Source organism: Octodon degus, unplaced genomic scaffold (assembly GCF_000260255.1).
Source record: "Octodon degus isolate 3935 unplaced genomic scaffold, OctDeg1.0 scaffold00178, whole genome shotgun sequence".
Classification (NCBI taxonomy): domain Eukaryota; kingdom Metazoa; phylum Chordata; class Mammalia; order Rodentia; family Octodontidae; genus Octodon; species Octodon degus.
Genome location: NW_004524754.1, coordinates 324,130 through 342,740, shown reverse-complemented (window position 1 = coordinate 342,740; position 18,611 = coordinate 324,130). Strand labels below are relative to the sequence as shown.

At 53.8% G+C, this 18,611-nt stretch overlaps 3 protein-coding genes and 1 non-coding gene across 10 annotated transcripts in view; all 4 read left to right on the top strand.

Moving 5' to 3' along the window:
• On the top strand, positions 1-13,220 carry Atn1 (atrophin 1). 3 transcript variants are annotated; one of them, XM_023703675.1, is made up of 10 exons: positions 1-72; positions 5,761-5,948; positions 6,064-6,201; positions 6,326-6,439; positions 7,145-9,168; positions 9,431-9,653; positions 9,950-10,640; positions 11,223-11,366; positions 11,611-11,791; positions 11,891-13,220. In XM_023703675.1, the coding sequence occupies exons 2-10, from the start codon at positions 5,922-5,924 to the stop codon at positions 11,922-11,924; spliced, it is 3,576 nt and encodes a 1,191-aa protein (XP_023559443.1). In that variant the 5' UTR covers positions 1-72; positions 5,761-5,921; the 3' UTR covers positions 11,925-13,220. The 3 variants fall into 3 exon arrangements, with proteins under 3 accessions (XP_023559443.1, XP_004643579.1, XP_023559442.1); XM_004643522.3 differs by having other exon boundaries at positions 7,142-9,168; XM_023703674.1 differs by lacking the exon at positions 1-72 and adding an exon at positions 2,415-2,495 and having other exon boundaries at positions 7,142-9,168.
• Positions 13,221-13,314: 94 nt separating this feature from the next.
• LOC111813297 lies at positions 13,315-13,376 on the top strand. The gene has a single exon (XR_002818596.1). It is a non-coding gene; the product is annotated as a U7 small nuclear RNA (small nuclear RNA).
• A 67-nt stretch (positions 13,377-13,443) lies between these two features.
• Positions 13,444-14,910, top strand: CUNH12orf57 (chromosome unknown C12orf57 homolog). Its single transcript, XM_004643521.2, has 3 exons — positions 13,444-13,660; positions 13,848-14,024; positions 14,687-14,910. Exons 1-3 carry the CDS (start codon positions 13,531-13,533, stop codon positions 14,836-14,838), a joined length of 459 nt encoding a protein of 152 aa, XP_004643578.2. The 5' UTR covers positions 13,444-13,530; the 3' UTR covers positions 14,839-14,910.
• Positions 14,911-15,204: 294 nt separating this feature from the next.
• Positions 15,205-18,611, top strand: part of Ptpn6 (protein tyrosine phosphatase, non-receptor type 6) — a 25,821-nt gene continuing 22,414 nt past the window's right edge. For 4 of the 5 annotated variants that reach the window (XM_023703688.1, XM_023703686.1, XM_023703687.1 and 1 more), the window contains exon 1: positions 15,206-15,487. In XM_023703688.1, the coding sequence (XP_023559456.1) occupies positions 15,474-15,487 (14 nt within the window). In that variant the 5' untranslated portion in view covers positions 15,206-15,473. Of the gene's footprint in view, positions 15,488-18,611 lie in introns of all 5 variants that reach the window. The other variant, XM_023703689.1, reaches the window with a different exon arrangement.

Genomic DNA, 18,611 nt, shown 5'->3' with positions numbered 1-18,611 from the left:
GCCGCCGCCGCCCCCCGGAGGTGCCGGGGCCCGGATCCCGCGCCGAGCCAGCCAGCGTCCCGAGCCGCCCAGGTAAGGTCCGCGGCCCCCGGCCCGCCCTCGGGGTTCGGTGGCCCAGCCGGCCTGCGGCTCCCCACCCCCACCTCCCTGGTCCCCTCCCGCCGTCGCCGCCGCTGCCTCCATTTATTATTTCCCGACCTCGTCCCCACTGCGGGCCCTGCCTGGCCGGGTTGGGGTGCGCGGATGGGGCACCCCGTGCAGGGCTAGGGCCCGGGCGCCCTGCGGCCCGGAAGGGTTGGGAAAGGAGGGGTCTCCGTAGCAGGGCTGATGGTGCCGAGGGTGGCCGTGCTCGGGGACCGTGGAGGAGGACGCGGAGGTGGACGGCTGGGGTAAATCGAGTGCTGGGAGGGGTTCAGGGAGAAGCCGGAGGGTTTGGAGAGGTGGGGCGTGAAGGCACCCGGAGAAATTTCGAAGAACAGAGCCTGGGCTCCAGAACCGGGGTTACGGGCCTTAGGGTCTGAAAGGAAGTGGGAACCGGGAAAGGGGTGTGGTAGGTGGACAGAGAGACATTCTGTCTGCTGCCGAGAAAAGGGTTTGGAGCTGGGGAAAGCGGAGAGTCGGAGAACCAGCAGTACACCTTTCAGAAGCAGAACCCGAGGTTTAAGGGGTTTAAGTTGGAAGGCCATGTCTTTTGTGGCTCAGTTTTCCTTTCCCTATTCCAGGTCTCTGAACCCGTTTTCCCAATCGCGGACATAGTTACTTCTTGAGAGGGGCACTGGGCTCAGTAGTGTGGATCCTTCTAAAACTAATGAGAACAGGGCCGCTGAAGGCGACTTAAGAAGAAAGGGTTTCTGGGAGGATGGAGGAGAGGAGAGAATTGGGCAACCTTAGGCATTCCAAACAAGTTGTAACCTCCACCCAGAAGTCCGCGCGCGTTCGCTGCCCCTGAGCTGCGATTTCTTCAGAGGTCTCCCTTTGTGCCTGGGGTAGGTACCCTGAAGCTTCAGTCCCTAGGGTGCTACTCTAGGAGAGTAAGAATTGCTTCAGCAACTGAGGTGATGGTGGTGGCTGCCAGATGGTCCCCTGGGATGGGTCTCTTGTGGGGCTTTTTTTGCCTTTTTGTTGCCATGGCAGAGATCTATTGAGATGTCCAGTAGGTGGGCGTTCAGAATTGGACCTAGGTCCCGGGGACTCTTGGCTGGACTTGGGGTGGTGTTGGTGCCCCCAGTGGTGGGGAATTTCCTGTCTGTCCAGTGGGCTGTTGGAGCAGGTGGACTGTTACTTTGTCGTTTGTCTTTCCAAGTCCCTCCATCTAGGCATGGTGGGAGAGTGAAAGTGTTCTCGTTAAAGTTATATCCTTTCGCACTCTGTGTGTGTTTGTGTAGCTCAGTGGTAGAGCTTGTCCAGTAGATAACTAGGCCCTGCATTTGATCCCCAGGACTTGGAAGATAACAGAAATCAAGTTATATCACTTTTGAGCAGTGTGTTCTGGGCTCTCTTTTACTGTGTTTTGTGCACAGTAGTCATTTGCTTCTTTACAGTGTCTATCCATTTTCTTAATCTTGAATTCTTCTTTGTTTTTGAAATAGGGTCTGTATCAGTTCAGGCTGACCTCAAACTTGAGGCAATCCTGCCTCAGCCTCCTGAGTGCTTAGATTACAATAGGTCATGCCACCAGGCCCACCTTAAGTTCTTTGATTCTCTCTGTCCGCTCCTTCCAGACTATCCCCAGGGTGATCTCTTCCTTCAGCTAACCTTTGACCCTCTACTTTTCTGACCTTGTGGGCAGGACTGAGCTCTCCATACTTGTCCCAGGTTCAGGTGGCTCTGGAGAGGAGGCTGGGAAACAGCCTAGGGCAGTGCAATACTCTGGCAGGAGCCGGGGGCTGGGCCTGGCTGGGCCTCTAATTCACTATGACCTTGGGCAAGTCGCTTTCTTGTTTTGAGCCTCACCACTGTCAAATGAAGAGATTATAGGAGAGATGAACAGGATGCCCTAGATTCTAAGAAGGCTTAGGCCAGGACATTGTCATCTGCAGGGCTGGGCAGCACTGGGGTCTATTCACTTGGACAGCTTGGTTCTGACTAGTAGGTGTGGAATGATTGGGGCTCGGCCGGGATCCTGAAATCCATCCTTTATGCTTTCCGTATTTTCCCTTTTAAATTCTCCTATGGACTTAGGGGCTATTGTCCTGTTCCTCACTATTCAGCCTCCATAGCAATAGGGTGCACAGTAGGTACACTCTACTGTAGTCACAGTGGCTGCCTTCCAGGGACAGAAAAATGGGGCTCAGTTTGCTTTTTTTTTTTTTTTTTTTCAGTACCAGGGATTGAACTCAGGACCCTGCGCTTGACAGACAAGCACTTTTTCTACTGAGCTATCTCCCCAGCCCTGGGGCTCAGCTTCTGATGGTGGACCGTAACCCAGTCTCCCCTGCCGCTTATTCCTTATGTCTGATTACTTCCCCTTGGATGACTGGCTTTTTCCTTCACAGGTACTCACTGCGAATATTCAGATTTCAGCTCACGGAGAACACACTATCCTTGCTCTGTTTGTCCACTACCTTGCTTCTCTGACCTTTTGGGTTTCTGAGCTCTTAACTGACTTGGTGTGCAGATACATGATAGGGTAGAAGAGGTGGGCATCCTGCTTTAGAAGAACTGCCAAACTAGTCACAAGTCTTCCCTTGAGCTTTTAACATTGTTTTCAAAAAAAAAAAAAACATTGTTTTCATCTTTTTTTTTTTCTTCACCTTTTGTTTTGTCGGTCTTGTTGTTTGGATTTTGTTGTTGGTGTTTTTGATAGTATTTTAAAACCAGTGTCGGGGCTGGGGACATGGCTCAGTGGAATAAGTGCTTCCCTGGCAAGTGCAAGGGCCTGAGTTCACTCCCCAATTCTGCAAAAAAAAAAAAAAGTGATATTAGATGTAGTTGAAGGAAAATGACTAATCCATTGGGTACAGTGTTATTTAATTTTTGATTTCTTGGTTTTCATGAGATAGGGTGTTTTGATCTTCTGCTTCCACCTCCCAAGTGCTAGGATTACAGGTGTGTTCACCACACCTAGCTGCATAACGGTAGACCTGGGGCTCTGTCCCAGATAATGTTTGACTTTTTTCCCCCGCAGTACTAAGGATTGAACTCAGGGCCTTTGCACTGAGCTTTATCCCAAGCCATGTTTTATTTTAAGACTTCTCATGGAGTCACTCAGGTATATAGGCTGGGCTTGAGTTTGTGATCCTCCTGCCTCACCCTCCCAGAGGCCTGGAATTACAGGTGTCTGTGTCATCACATGCAGGTGTGTTGTGACTTTGAACTTACTTTGTAGCCAAAACTGGCTTCAAATTCATAGCAATCCTCCTGCCTCAGGATTATAGGTATACACCAATACTAGATTATATTGTGACTTTTTTTTTTTTTTTTTTTTTTTTTGTGGCTGGCTTAGCCTACCCTGGGGACGGGGCTGGTGCAACATGTGGTGCTGAGGATTGAACCGTAGTCCCTGCGCTGGCCAGTATGTTGTGACTTTTAAATAAACTATTACAGTGACATAAGCACCTTGAGTTCAATCCCTAGTAACAAACAGTTAAACAAGTTGTCCAGGAAGGTTAGACTCCTCACTACCTGCCTCATTACACTTCAGTGGGGGTGAATGAGAAGTGATTACTCTGCATCCCCTGTGGAAAATACACTATGGTATGTGGAAATGAAGGCTGGGGAGATAGCTCAGTAGAATAAGTGCTTGCCTGGCAAGTGCAGGGTCCTGAGTTCAATGCCCCATACTGGAAAAAAAAAGTATGTGGAAATGACATTCAGCTAGCAGGGATGGGTCAGGACAGAGTGGCAAGATTCATGGGTCCCACCTAGGCCAGCAGCACCAACTTCCAGAATAACTTCTGTTAGGACTGGGTTGAAAGGTCTGTGATGTGTGAATACCTGTGTATCCAAACCTCAGTGGGGGAGCTAGAAAGGAAAGTGTTAGGAAATGATAGGAAATGACAGGTTTTGCTCTCCAAAGGTCTTGAAGGCAGGAAGATGCAGACTTGACCCTTAGCAAGAGGTAAAAAGGATAAATGGAAGCAGCTGGTCCTGGGGACAGCCATGTGATGATCCTTACCTGTTGATGATTTATTGCTGTCCTGGTGTTTGAACCCAGGGTCTTCCCCCATTTAAATAAATTTTAAGATGGGCTCTCTGATTCTTCCTACTCGTTTCCAGAGTGCTGGTATTAGAGGTGTTTGTCACCCCCAGCCTTATCTGTAGATGGATATAAATGGGTAGGCTAAGGGAGGAGACACCTAAATGCTGTCTGATCTGTATTGTGTGCTCCCTGCTGCAAATTTTGAGTCTCTGGTACTTCATATTTTGAGCCTTTGGTTGTTAATATGAAAACCCTGACTTCCCCTGGCCTTACACGGGTGTTTAGGGGTGCTGTTTGTGGAACACCTCCAATCACTACAGACCCAAAGTCTGCGTATCTGTCATGTACTTTGTTTCTAAGTTACTTACAATACCTAACATAGTGTGAGTGCTCCATAACTCATTGTTATACTGTGTTATTGAGGAAATTGTGACAGAACAGTTGACTAGGCCCAGCTACCTGGTGTGTAGAGGAGACTGAGAAGGCCATTGCCAGCTGGGGAGAAACCTAGGGTCTGTGGAAATGCAGGAGGCCACTTGTCACCTCATTCCTATTTTGCCTCAGAGAAGGCAAAGTGTACGCCACACTCAGGTTTCATTTTCTGGAATTTTTTTCTTGAGCACTGTAATCCATGGTTGAGTCTGTGTTGGGGTAACCTATGGATGGGGAAGTGGCTGTACCAGGGAGTAGATCTTTTTTCTTTTTTTTTTTTTTTTGCCGTCTTGGGGATTGAACTCAGGACCTTGTGCAGTTCCACATGAAGTGGTATGTAGATATAATAATGGAACTGGTGGGGCTGTGCTCCTGAGTGTCACACAATGGGACATTCTTCTACCTACTCTGATGTGAAGAAAGAGTCACATCTCTGTGAGTGATCCAGGCCTTCTGAGAATTCTCTTCATGAGCTTCTGAGGGGAGCATGGCAAAGTATAGAAGAAAGCTCTGAGGCTCTGAAATCTGAGACGGGGCTGGATCCTGGCTTTGTCACTGGTGTCTCACTCTGGGAGGCCAGGCAAGTCACAGCCATCATCTCTAAGCCTTATTTAGTCTCCTACCTGGTAAGAACAGTGACGCCCACCTTTCGGCGCTGGTTGTACATAGTCTATGAAATCATGTATGTAAAGGGTCTGACACAAAGAAGGGAGTCAGCACAGTAAAGACTTCATTCTCATTTCTTTGTGCCTCCTCAAAAGGCCACTCGAGCGCAGGGTGTAGTGGTGCATGCCTATAATCCCAGCACTTGGGAGGCCAAGGCAGGAGGATCATTCGAGTTTGAGACCAGCCTGGGCTACAAAGTAAGCGCAAGGCCAGCCTGGACTGCATAGCAAGACCCTGTCTCAAAAAGATAAGGACAAAAAAAAAAAAAAAAAAGAATGAACAGGCTCCTTGCATGGAATCTGCACACACAAATATTCTGTGGGGATTGAGAAGGGTAAAAGTCCTGTAATTTCCTGATTGGAACCCCTTCAGTTGAATTTTTTGCCTTCCCCAGAGTAACCTTGTACCTTGTACCTTGCAAGACTGGCCAGCAGTGTCTATGGTGTTCCTCCCCTTAGCCCCCTACGAAGAGTAGCACCCCTTGCAGACTCAGGTGAAGCCTGGTGGTCTTTTTTGAACAGGTTTCTCAGAAAGCAGACCGTGCGAATTTCAGGAGCTCCTGGAGCTGTGCCTGCTGCTCTGCCAGCTTCCCAGTCACAGCTGGGAGACTTGGGGCAAGGCAGAGAAGTTTTTGTATTCAGCTGCCCAGGCAGAGGAGAATGGGGTCTCCACAGCCTAAAGAATGAAGACGCGACAGAATAAAGACTCGGTGAGTAAGATCTAAGGGACAGGGAAGATTAAGGGCAGGAGGATAGAAAGGAGGGGCTGGAGCAGGCACACTGCAGTCAGTGGGAAGTAAAGACATTACTGGTCTCTTCCCTCAGATGTCGATGAGGAGTGGACGGAAGAAAGAGGCCCCAGGGCCCCGGGAGGAGCTGAGATCGAGGGGCCGGGCCTCCCCGGGAGGGGTCAGCACATCCAGCAGCGATGGCAAAGCTGAGAAGTCCAGACAGACAGCCAAGGTATTTCATCCCCAGGTCCCACGGTTGCCCAAGAGGGGCACAGGGGTGCTGTGGATCTGCATCCAGCAGAGGGTACAGTGGAGGCTTAGGAGGGAAATGACAGAACTCTCTTTCTCCCTAACAGAAGGCCCGAGTAGAGGAAGCTTCCACCCCAAAAGTCAGCAAGCAAGGCAGGAGTGAAGAGATCTCCGAGAGTGAAAGTGAAGACACCAATGCACCAAAAAAGACCAAAACTGAGGTGGGAGGCCCATGTTCTGATAATTATTTCCCCAATCTTCTTTCCACTCAGTATTCCTGCCTTGGTCTTTGCTGGGATATGGAGAGAAGTCTTATCTTACCGCTTATTAAATGTCCCTAATGGTAGATAGATTTTCAGGGCTTTGATCAGACCATAAATGATTAGGCAGGACCATAAGGGCCTGGAAGGGTTGTAGTGGGTCACAGGCTGAGAAATCTTAGTGGAAGGAGCAAATGGTGAGGAGCAGGGCATGGTGGCCCACACCTGTAATCTCAGCATTTAAGAGGCTGAGGCAGGAGGATTTGCCATGATTTTGAAGCCTGCCTGTGGTACATAGTGAGTTCAAGGCCAGCCTGAACTACAAAGCGAAACCCTGTCTCCCAAAACCAAAGAAAAAGATTGCATAAGTGTTTGTGGTTTGTTTTTTTTTGTTTTTGTTTTTGTTTTAATTGTTTTAAGAACCAAGGGTGTGGAGGATGGTTAAAGGGGCCAGTAAGATGAGTGGAGGGCAGGTACAAAGGAAGAAGGAATTCAGAGATGTGAAGGGGAAAGTGCTTGAGGAGGGCTTGACAAGCAGGTCAAGCAGGGATTCCCAAAGGCAGGAGGTGGGTTTGAGCAGGTGCTGTGGGAGGCAAGGTGGAGAGGGGAGTCCAGTCTTGGGAGGCAGGACAGGGAAGGAAAACACTGCCTTCCCCTCTACAGCAGGAGCTCCCTCGGCCGCAGTCCCCCTCGGACTTGGACAGTCTGGACGGCCGGAGCCTGAATGATGATGGCAGCAGTGACCCAAGGGACATAGACCAGGACAACCGCAGCACTTCCCCCAGCATTTACAGCCCTGGGAGTGTGGAGAATGACTCCGACTCATCTTCTGGCCTGTCCCAGGGCCCAGCCCGCCCCTACCACCCACCTCCACTTTTCCCTCCCTCCCCTCCACCACCTGAAAGTGCCCCCAGACAGCCAGACGCTGGCTTTGAACCCCATCCTTCTGTGCCACCCACTGGCTATCATGCTCCCATGGAGCCCCCCACACCCCGAATGTTTCAGGCTCCGGGGGCCCCTCCCCCTCATCCACAGCTTTACCCTGGGGGAGCAGGTGGAGTTTTATCTGGACCTCCGTTGGGACCTAAAGGGGGAGGGGCTGTCTCAGTTGGGGCCTCTAGTGGGGGCAAGCAGCACCCCCCACCCACTACCCCCATTTCCATATCAAGTTCTGGGGCCAGTGGTGCTCCCCCAGCAAAGCCACCCAATACTCCAGTGGGTGGTGGGAACCTAGCCTCTGCGCCACAACCAGCCTCTTTCCCCCATGTGACACCAAACCTGCCCCCCCCACCTGCCCTAAGACCCCTCAACAATGCCTCAGCCTCTCCTCCTGGCCTGGGGGCCCAGCAAGTCCCAGGGCATCTGCCCTCTCCTCATGCCATGGGCCAGGGCATGGGTGGACTTCCTCCAGGACCAGAGAAAAGCCCAGCTCTGGCCCCCTCACCGCACCCACTACCCCCTGCCTCCTCCTCTGCCCCAGCACCGCCAATGAGGTATCCCTATTCATCCTCTAGCAGCATCTCTGCCGCAGCCTCCTCCAGTTCTTCCTCTTCCTCTGCCTCCCAGTACCCTGCATCCCAGGCCCTGCCCAGCTACCCGCACTCCTTCCCTCCCCCCACGAGCCTCTCCGTCTCCAATCAGCCTCCTAAGTATACGCAGCCTTCTCTCCCATCCCAGGCAGTGTGGAGCCAGGGTCCGCCCCCACCTCCTCCCTACAGCCGCCTCTTGGCCAACAGTAGTGCCCACCCAGGCCCCTTCCCTCCTGCTGGGGCCCAAGCCACTGCTCACCCCGGTGCCCCAGCACATCACCACCACCAGCAGCAACAGCCTCAGCCTCCACCTCCACCCCCACCCCCACCCCCACCCCAGCAGCCGCAGCCTCAACCTCAGCCACCACAGCACCATGGAGGCTCGGGGCCCCCACCGGGAGCATACCCACACCCTCTGGAGAACAGTGGCTCCCACCATACACACCCTTACACCATGTCTCCCTCCTTGGGGTCCCTGCGGCCCTACCCTCCTGGGCCTGCACACCTGCCCCCGCCTCACAACCAGGTGTCCTATAGCCAGGCAGGCCCCAGTGGTCCCCCAGTCTCCTCCTCGTCCAACTCCTCTTCCTCCTCGCAAACGTCCTACCCATGCTCACACCCCTCCTCTTCCCAGGGTCCCCAGGCAGCGCCTTACCCCTTCCCTTCGGTGCCTCCGGTCACCACCTCTTCAGCCACCCTTTCCACAGTAATCGCCACTGTGGCTTCCTCGCCAGCAGGCTACAAAACGGCCTCCCCACCTGGGCCCCCACCCTACGTCAAAAGAGCCCCGTCCCCATCCCCGGGTAACTACAAGACTAACACCCCGCCCGGGTACAAGCCAGGCTCACCACCCTCCTTCAGAACGGGGACCCCGCCAGGCTACCGCGGCGCCTCCCCGCCTGCAGGCCCGGGAACGTTCAAGCCGGGCTCTCCCACCGTGGGCCCCGGGCCTCTGCCGCCCCCGGGGCCTTCGAGCCTGCCTGCCCTTCCGCCGCCGCCAGCCGCGGCCTCTGCCGCGGGGCCACCCCTGAGCGCCACGCAGATCAAACAGGAGCCGGCCGAGGAGTACGAGGCCCCCGAGAGCCCAGTGCCCCCGGCCCGCAGCCCCTCGCCCCCTCCCAAGGTGGTGGACGTGCCCAGCCACGCCAGCCAGTCGGCCAGGTGAGCGTGGGTGTGCGAGGGTTGACGCCTATTGTCGCGCCTTGCCGGCGACCGAGACCAGGGCCTTCACGGGGAGCTACGTCCCGGTCTTTTATAAAGTCAGGGTCTCGCGTAGAAACCCAGGCTGGGCTAGGAACCATACGGCTGCGCCCCCACCCCAGCTCATGTTGTTTGGAGAAGGGCACCTGGCAGGGTACCCTGGCCCTCGCGCCCGCGGGGGAAGATGGCCCGAGGTGCTAAGTGCGCCGTCTCCGCCCCGCAGGTTCAACAAACACCTGGACCGTGGCTTCAACTCGTGCGCGCGTAGCGATTTGTACTTCGTGCCACTGGAGGGCTCTAAGCTGGCCAAGAAGCGGGCCGACCTAGTGGAGAAGGTGCGGCGCGAGGCCGAGCAGCGCGCGCGCGAAGAAAAGGAGCGGGAGCGGGAGCGGGAGCGCGAGAAGGAGCGCGAGCGCGAGAAGGAGCGCGAGCTGGAGCGCAGCGTGGTGAGTGTGTCCGGAGACGCCTGCCGCCTCTTCCCTTCTCCCTTTGCTGGCGCTGCTGGGCTCCGGGTGGGGGTCGGAAGTCACTCCGCCGCCTGTCGGATAGGAGGAGTCACTGCAGCCCGAAAGAAGCTGCTTATTCCACTCGAGAGCGGAGCGGGGAGTACTTGCACTGGTGGGCGGATTCCTGTGGGTCGCCTGAAGGGAAAATACAAAGACGATGAGCAAGAAAGTGCCTTATAGGAACAGGCAGTGTCTTTTTGTAACTGCAGTTTTGACTCCCCTTGTATACCTTGCAGAAGTTGGCACAGGAGGGTCGTGCCCCAGTAGAGTGCACATCTTTGGGCCCAGTGCCCCATCGCCCTCCGTTTGAACCTGGCAGTGCGGTGGCCACAGTGCCCCCCTACCTGGGTCCTGACACTCCAGCCCTGCGCACTCTCAGTGAATATGCCAGACCTCACGTCATGTCTCCAGGCAATCGAAACCATCCTTTTTATGTGCCCCTGGGGGCAGTGGACCCGGGGCTCCTGGGTTACCCAGCCCTATACAGCAGTGATCCCGCCGCCCGGGAGAGGGAGCGGGAAGCCCGTGAACGAGACCTCCGTGATCGTCTCAAACCTGGTTTTGAGGTGAAGCCTAGTGAGCTGGAACCTCTCCATGGGGTCCCTGGGCCAGGCCTGGATCCCTTCCCCCGACATGGGGGCCTGGCTCTGCAGCCTGGCCCGCCTGGCCTGCACCCTTTCCCTTTTCACCCGAGCCTGGGGCCTCTGGAGCGAGAACGTCTAGCGCTGGCAGCTGGGCCAGCCCTGCGGCCTGACATGTCCTATGCTGAGCGGCTGGCAGCTGAGAGGCAGCATGCAGAAAGGGTGGCAGCCCTGGGCAATGACCCACTGGCCCGGCTACAGATGCTCAATGTGACCCCGCATCACCACCAGCACTCCCACATCCACTCACATCTGCACCTGCACCAGCAGGATGCCATCCATGCAGGTGAGCTGCGTTTCCTTGCTGTGGCTTTTGTGGGTGCCCCTGGCCTGCCATGGCTTCTCTGTTTCTCTGGCCAGAACTTCTCTCCTCTGGTGTGGCAGGAAACTCTCCTGAGATTGCTGCCCTGGTCTTTGCTTCCCTGACCTTCCTCACAGTCTTCCCTGTAGTCCACCACCTGACAGAGGCCCTAGCTGGAATCCTAGCCTGTCATCGTGTGTGTGTGTGTGTGTGTGTGTGTGTGTGTGTGTGTGTGGTGTTGGAAATTGAAGCCAGATCTTTCACACTGAGCTACATCCTCAGCCCTTTTTAATATCCTGGTCTCAAATTTGAGATTGTCTGCCTCAGCCTCCTACCCGCACTGCTGGAACTGTTGCCCTATTATTGCCTGCCTGTCTCTTTGTCATCCCTGGGTTCCTGCCAACAGAAGTATTTTTTTCTGTCTCCCAGGTCTCTAGGTTTCTGTTCTGTCTTTGGTTTCCTCTGGATCCCTTTGTGCTTGGTGGTCTCTTCCCAGGCTCAGATCCCAGAAGCATGCTCTTCACCAATCTTGCCTTCTATTGACACATGCTCTTCTTTGCCCTTCAGCCTCTGCCTCAGTGCACCCTCTCATTGACCCTCTGGCCTCAGGCTCTCACCTTACACGGATCCCTTACCCAGCCGGGACCCTCCCTAATCCCCTTCTTCCTCACCCTCTGCACGAGAACGAAGTTCTTCGTCACCAGCTCTTTGGTAAGGACAGAGGTCAGGGTAGGAAGGTTATGAAGAGGGTGGAAAAGGGGAATGTGAATGTGGGTGGTGGGAGGGGCTAAGTGGGGTTTTCAAGGGATGAGCTGCGATTGGAATCTGGAGAGGCTCTGGCAGCTTGCAGGATAGCATTCCCCTCACTGTTCTGTGTGGGTAAATGGCTGGCTGTCCCCTCCCCCAGGGCGCGGTGCTCAGTATCCACAAATCATAAGCCCCTTGCCCTTCACAGCTGCCCCTTATCGGGACCTGCCAGCCTCCCTGTCGGCTCCCATGTCTGCAGCACATCAGCTGCAGGCCATGCACGCGCAGTCGGCCGAGTTGCAGCGCTTGGCGCTGGAACAGCAGCAATGGCTGCATGCCCACCACCCCCTGCACAGTGTGCCGTTGCCCGCCCAGGAGGATTACTACAGGTATTGCCTGCCTGCCTGCCTGTCCTGCGTGGCTCACCCTCACCTTCACTCTCGCGGGCTCCTCCCAGCCTGTCCTCCCTCTGCCTTTTTCCTCCTTAGTCACCTGAAGAAGGAAAGCGACAAGCCGCTGTAGACCCTCCGTCAGAAGTGCTCCCATAGCTCCTGCATCTGGACCAGGAGGACCTGCTCCTGCCCCGTCCACCACCCAACACGAGGAGAGGGTGCTCAGTGGCAGGGGCTCTGCAGCTGGGCAGAGGGAGGAAGGGCCTCACAGAAGGCCAAGGCGTGGGTGGGGGTGGGGGGTGCACGGGGGGAGGGGCAAAAGCCCTCAGCGTCGCTGACCAGGTCCCTCTTTCTTGTCCCCGGCTCCCCTCATCCCGATGCTCAACCTTCAGTTGCCCCCATTGGTGTGATGATCTCATCTGTTAGATGTGGCTGTTTTGCGTAGCATCGTGTGCCACCCCTGCCCCGCCCCTTTGTGCGCACCCCCTGCGATGTCTGCCCTTGTCCTGCCCCACATTAATAATTTATATATATAAATATCTATATGACGCTCTTTAAAAAAAAAAATCCCAATCAAAACCAACCAAACAAAAATGCCCTCACGACTCCCCAGAAAGATGGCTGTGACTTGTTTTTTGTGGGCCACAGGGATAGGCCGGGGGCTTTATGGGGTGTGGAAGCGGGAGGTAATGGGCTGAAGCTGGTTGTGGACCCTGACACCGAACAGAAGACCCCAATGGCTCAAGATCCTCGGATGTGCTGGTCCTTACCTTGCCCAGGCTAGCAAGAGCCTAGACCCTGGCAGAAACCCACAGAAGGCATGGTCAGGCCTAGCAAATCTCTCACTTTGGAGGTGATCCTGTCACTCATGCTAGGTGCCACTAGAGACCCCTAGAAGGAGGGCTTCAGAGTCCTGAGTCTTCTCAAAATAGTTTGAGATAGGGGGATAGGAGGCCAGGGGAGTTGGGCATGGCTTCAACAGACCAACGAAATTATGCGCCTATCCACCACGCCCCCACCTTCAGCATGGGATTGAATCCACACCCTTTGAGAAAAGCTGGTTTCCAATTCTCGATCCTCCTGCGTCAATTTCCCAGAATGCTGGGGTTACAAGCATGCCCCACGCCCTGCTAGCACCAGGTATTAACTGGCGACGGATTCAATCACCTGAATGAGTCTGAGCCAGTTTAGCAAAGCGCTAAGGGCTCACCCTAGAATTTGTAGTACTGCTAACCATTGTCTTCCGGCTTTTAAGAAAAAGATGGACTGTGATTGGTTGGCTTTTAAACCAATCAGCATTAGATTCATTTGCATAGTAGATATTAAACTTTCAGGAACTCTAGAAATAAATGATTTTGCTCAGTTCCTTAGCGTACTTTTTTCTCCTATTGAAGAGCATGGTGTGCTCTGTTGTTTGTACATCAGCGTGGTTGGGAAAAAGAAAATAAGTAATCTGATCTCACCCTCACCAATAGTGGAGTTAACGGATACCCCTAGCTCGCTCCAGGCGCGGTTCCTGTAAGTGTTACAGCTCTTTTAGAATTTGTCTAGCAGGTTTTCTGGCGTTTGCTGGAAAACCCCACCACTTAAATTGTATTCAAATAGTAGTTAGCTGATGAGTTTTAGAGATTGAATGCCATTGATTTTTTGACTATTGCGAAGTTCGGGTTCCCGCTGGGATCTCGGAGCCCAGTGACGCGGGGGAAGACTTCCGGCTACGACTGATGTAGCTTCCCATGAGCTTCTCCCGCGTCTACACGGTGCTCGCAGGTTACGAACGCCGATTTCATTTCACGCGCTCGGTTCACCGGCCCATGGCGTCTGCTTCGGGACCCCCTGCGGCGCTGAGCGCTGAGCAGGCGAAGGGTGAGCTGCGTCTCCGTGCCGGGAGTTTGTTGGGTGCGATCATTTCCTGAACGAGGGGTTTGGAGGATGAATACAGGGCCTGCCTAGGGCTGCAGCTCATTTACTCCCTGCTCTTTTGTGTTCTCTGCGCCTCCCTGCTGTTCCCCGACGCCTACTTGGCCGCCTCCCTGGGCTCCCCGGTTCGCAGTGGTGCTGGCGGAAGTGATCCAGGCGTTCTCCACTCCGGAGAACGCCGTCCGCATGGACGAGGCACGAGACAATGCATGCAACGACATGGGCAAGATGCTGCAGTTCGTGCTGCCCGTGGCCACGCAGATCCAACAGGAGGTTATCAAAGCCTATGGCTTCAGTTGCGATGGCGAAGGTGGGAAGGCACTGGGGTGGTGGTGGAATGGAGCCGGAAGTCCAGGAGAGGGTGCAGGGTCGCCGCATCCTAGAGCATTTAGTCCTTTTCTTCGCCACACGGCGGCAGCCGCAATCTGATTGTTGAACACCTACAGTCCAGCGTCTACCCTGAACTTTTGCTGGAAGGGGCCCTGAGTGCGTCTTGTGCCTATTAGTCACTGTTTTGGTGCGTGCTCAGGGTCTCTCGGCCTGAGACCTGGACCTCACTTCTGCTAGCTGCGGCAGCTGTCTGCAACTGGAACTTCTGGAGCACTTTCAGGGGTTGGAGGTTGCATTTTTTCTCGGTGAAATCACAGCATTTCCCCAGTGTGTGAAGGACTGGGATCTGCCATGTTCCCTGGTCTTGTGACCAAACTGCTAACGTGGCTCAGTGGCTCGATGGAAAGAGAGAAGCTCATTGTTTAGTGTTTTTTGTTTTTTTTAATTTCCTGCATCCATCCATTATGCTCTACTTGGACCAAAAGTTGTTGATCCTAACCCTGCAGGTCGCAGGACTGCAGAATCTTGGGTCATGGGTGGCTACCTGGCCTCAGGGAGAGCCATGTTTACCTGTACCTGTATTGACACCTCACTGGCACCCTGGTCTCAGGAGTGTGCATGACTCTCCACTCCTTCTTGCAGGTGTTCTTAAGTTTGCCCGCTTGGTCAAGTCCTATGAAGCCCAGGATCCTGAGATCGCCAGCCTGTCTGGCAAGCTGAAGGCACTATTCCTGCCACCCATGACACTGCCACCCCATGGGCCTCCTTCTGGTGGCAGTGTGGCTGCCTCCTGAGAGTCAGCCTCTCCACTCCCAGGGAAAGGAACGCTAAATGTTTGCGAGGACAATAAACGTGCCTGTCACTGAGCCTGTGTCTGTGTTCTGAAGCCTTACCTTCCATCTCCCAACTCCCTACTTTCCTGGGTTGCCCCTTTCCCATGCCCTTCCTGTCCTCCCCCCCACCCCCAGGGCAGGTGAGAGCTGACTGGGGCCCTGTGGTCTGAGGGGCAGGTGTGCACAGGCTGCACTTTTCCTCTCTGAGGATACTGACTGCTGAAAGCCTGGTGGCGGGTGTGTCCTTGGCCAGGGTCACTTCCTGGTCTTCACTCCTCCCCACCCCACCGCTGCTGTCAGCCTAGCCCCAGGTGGAGCTGCAGGTGACTCCTCCCCTTCCCTGAGGAGCTGTGTCTGGCGGCAGTCTGGGACTTCAGGGGCAGTAGGCAGCGGCTGTGAGGGCTACCGGCCAGCTGCACCCCACCTGTCTCTTCGCGGAGACCATTATTAGTCCAGGGTCCAGCCTCGCGTGCTATTGGCCTGGCTGCGATTGAGGAGGAAGTGGCTGCGATCCACTCGGTCTTCCTTCCTAGGCCGGCTGCAGCTGGGCCCGGCCTGGGGCCGCCCCCTCCAGGGACTCCCAGCCCTCCGGGAAGATGCTGTCCCGCGGGTGAGTCCTCCGCGCTGGTTTCCGCTGCACCGCGGTTCTTCAGCCCAGCAGGAATGAGTGTTGAGTGCAGGTGTGAGTGTGACTGTAGGCCGGACTACACTGTGGCCTGGGGCTTCCGTCCCCCAAGGACTCTTCTCGTGCTTCTGCGCCTGTTCTCCCCGTTTTCCCTGGACAGTCATGTGTCTTCTCACATCCTCGAACCTCCTGGCCTCCTGTTCCCCACTTCCGCCCCTGCTGGCTGGTTGGCATCAGACATGACAGGTGGCACATGTGAGCATGCCCCTCTTCCCAATGCCCGTCACCTGTGCATGATTTGATTTTGTTTCCCATTACTTCCCCTTTCCTGGGCACCATCCACTGTGTGGTAGCTGCTGTGTAAGGAGATAGGCATGGTTCCTGCTGTCACACAGCTGACATTTCAGTAGGGATTGACACTGAACAAACCCAATAAGGTTAACTTTATATGGTTCTGCATTGGTTATCCCAACTTCTCTGAAGGCTGAGGCAAGAGCAATTCAAATTTGAGGCCACCCCAGGCAATTTATTGAAGCCCTGTCTCAAAAGACCTGGGGGGGGGGGAGCAAAAGCCTCCAGGCCTGCTGGTGCACTCCTGTAATCCCAGCACTTGGAGGCTGAGGCAAGAGGATGGTTGTGAGTTCAAGACCAGCCTGGGCTACGAAGTGAGCTGAAGGCCAGCCTCAGCAGCATAGGGAGACGCTTTTTCAAAAAGACAAGGGAAAAAAGGATTAGAGATATAAGTCAGCACTCCATGGTTCAATCCCTAGTACTACAAAAAAAACAACCAAAACCCAGTGCTGTGTGAGATGCTTGGAAATTTTATACAGAGCCTGGCAGACTGTGAGGGATAGTGCTGGGTGGGTCCATGAGGGTTGGAAGTGGATGGAGCTGAGGCCCAGATGAGGAGGAGGATGCAGCTGTGGGGCATCAAGAACCAAGCAGCCTTTGGAATGGGAAGTGTCAGCCCAGGGTGGGGACAGGGAAGAACCCTGTGCCAGTGCCAGTGTAGGGGGCCTGAGGGAGTGGCTGGGCCAGGGCAGACCCATAAGCACCTCCCACACTGATGCCTTCCATCCGGGCTGCCAGCCCCACAGCCTCATGGCCTCCTGCTCCTGGGCCTTCCCTGTGTGGTATGTGGCCCTGGGTTATTTTCTTACCATGGGGCCTCAACTGGCGCAGAGCCCTCACCTGGACTCTGGATGTTCGATACCTGTTCTGCCCAGTCCCAGCCTCTGAGCCCTTCACTCTGCTTGTGCCTCCATCCTCAGTCTGTGCCCACATGTGCTGCAATCACTGTGCCACACTGTGGTAGACCGGCCACCAGGCCATGGTCCTGAGCTAGGCTTGTTTACCTTCCTATCATTAGCTTATGGCTTTGGGCAAGTTACTGAACATTTTGGAGTCATAGTTTTTGCTTCTCAAATTCGGCTAAAAATAGCTAAATAACATTGACATGAGCTGGGTATGCATGTAATCTTTGTTATTCAGGAGGCTGAAGCAGGGGGGTTAAAAGTTCAAGACCTAGTCAGACTCTATCTCAAAATAAATATTAAAAAGAGCTGGGGTCCAGGTATGGTGGCCCACACTTGTAATCCCAGCACTCAGGGAGACTGAGGCAGGAGAATTGCAAATTCAAGCCCAATTTATTTATTTATTTATTTATTTATTTATTTATTTATTTATTTATTGTATTTTAGGGAAGGGTATACAGGGTGTTCAGGGTCTCACTACTAGATCACATTCAGTCGTGATCCACCTGTTCACAGCCTCCCAAGAGCTGGGACTACAGGCACATGCCACCAGGCCCACTCTCAATCATTGTCACCATACCTGGACCTCACTCAGTCTCCCTGAGTGCTGGGATTACAGCATGCCCCAGGGGCAGGGCTAGTACAGCAGGCTGGGGGACCGAACCCTGGCCCCTGCACCTGCTTGCAGGTGTTTAATCCACTGAGCTCTTTGGCTGGCCCTCAAGCCCAATTTAGTGATTTAGCACAATCCAGCCTCAACATAAAAATGGGCTGGGGATGTTGCTCAGTGTGTTTCCCACCAACAAAAAATATATATAAGAAGGCCTAAAAATTAATATACACTTGTACCTGGCTTTGGTGATGCTGGCCTGATTCCAGCAGCCAGGGAGGCTGAGGCAGGAAAATCACCATGAGTTTCCTGCCAGCCTAGGCTATGCAGTGAGTTCAAGACCAGCTTAAACTACATGGTAAACCCTGTTTCAAAAAGACTAATACTGGGGCCAGGGAGGTGGCTCAGTGGAATAAGTACTTGCCTGACAAGCTCAGGGACCTGAGTTCAATCCCCTGTTCTGCCAAAAAATCAAAAATAAAAAACCTAACTAATAGGGACCAGGATATAGCTGAGCAGCATAGTACCTTCCTGGCAAGTGCCAGGTTGTGAGTTTGGCACAAAAACAAAAACCCAAATGCAAAAATTTGTTCTTCATCCCTCGGTTCCTTAGTATCCATGGGGGAATTTGTGTGTGGTGGGGGGACTTGGGGGGTTGGTTCTAGGACCAGGAGCAGATAGCAAAGTCAGCATACACTCAAGTTTCTGTATAAACAGTATAGGATTTTCATGGAAACCACACACATCTTGCATATGCTTGGGATCTTCTTGGAGAGTGTGATCACAAACCCTACTACAATATAAATGTGTTCAATAGAAGTCTTACTGCCTTGTGAAAGGGATCAGTAAAGAAAAAAGTCAGTGCATCGTTAAGCGCAGACACAACCGGCCCTTGGAGTAGGGCTTCAACCCAGAGGCTTGGCGTTGAGCTGCATTTTCAATCATTTTAAATGTTTGCTTATTTGTCGTTTCTGAGACAGTCTCAATATTTAGCTCAGGCTGGGGAGATGGCTCAGTAGGATAAGCGCTTGACTGGCAATCGCAAGGGTCTGAGTTCAATCCCCGGATCCGCCAAAAAAAAAAAAAAAAAAGAAAAAAAGAAAGAAAAGAAACACAAAAGTTGAGTCCTCATAGATCTGGCAATTTCGGGGCTGGTGAGATGGCTCAGTGGTCTAAAGCACCTACTTAGAACAGGCTTAGCAAAGCACGGGGACTGGGGTTCAGTCCCCTGGCACCACATGCCGGC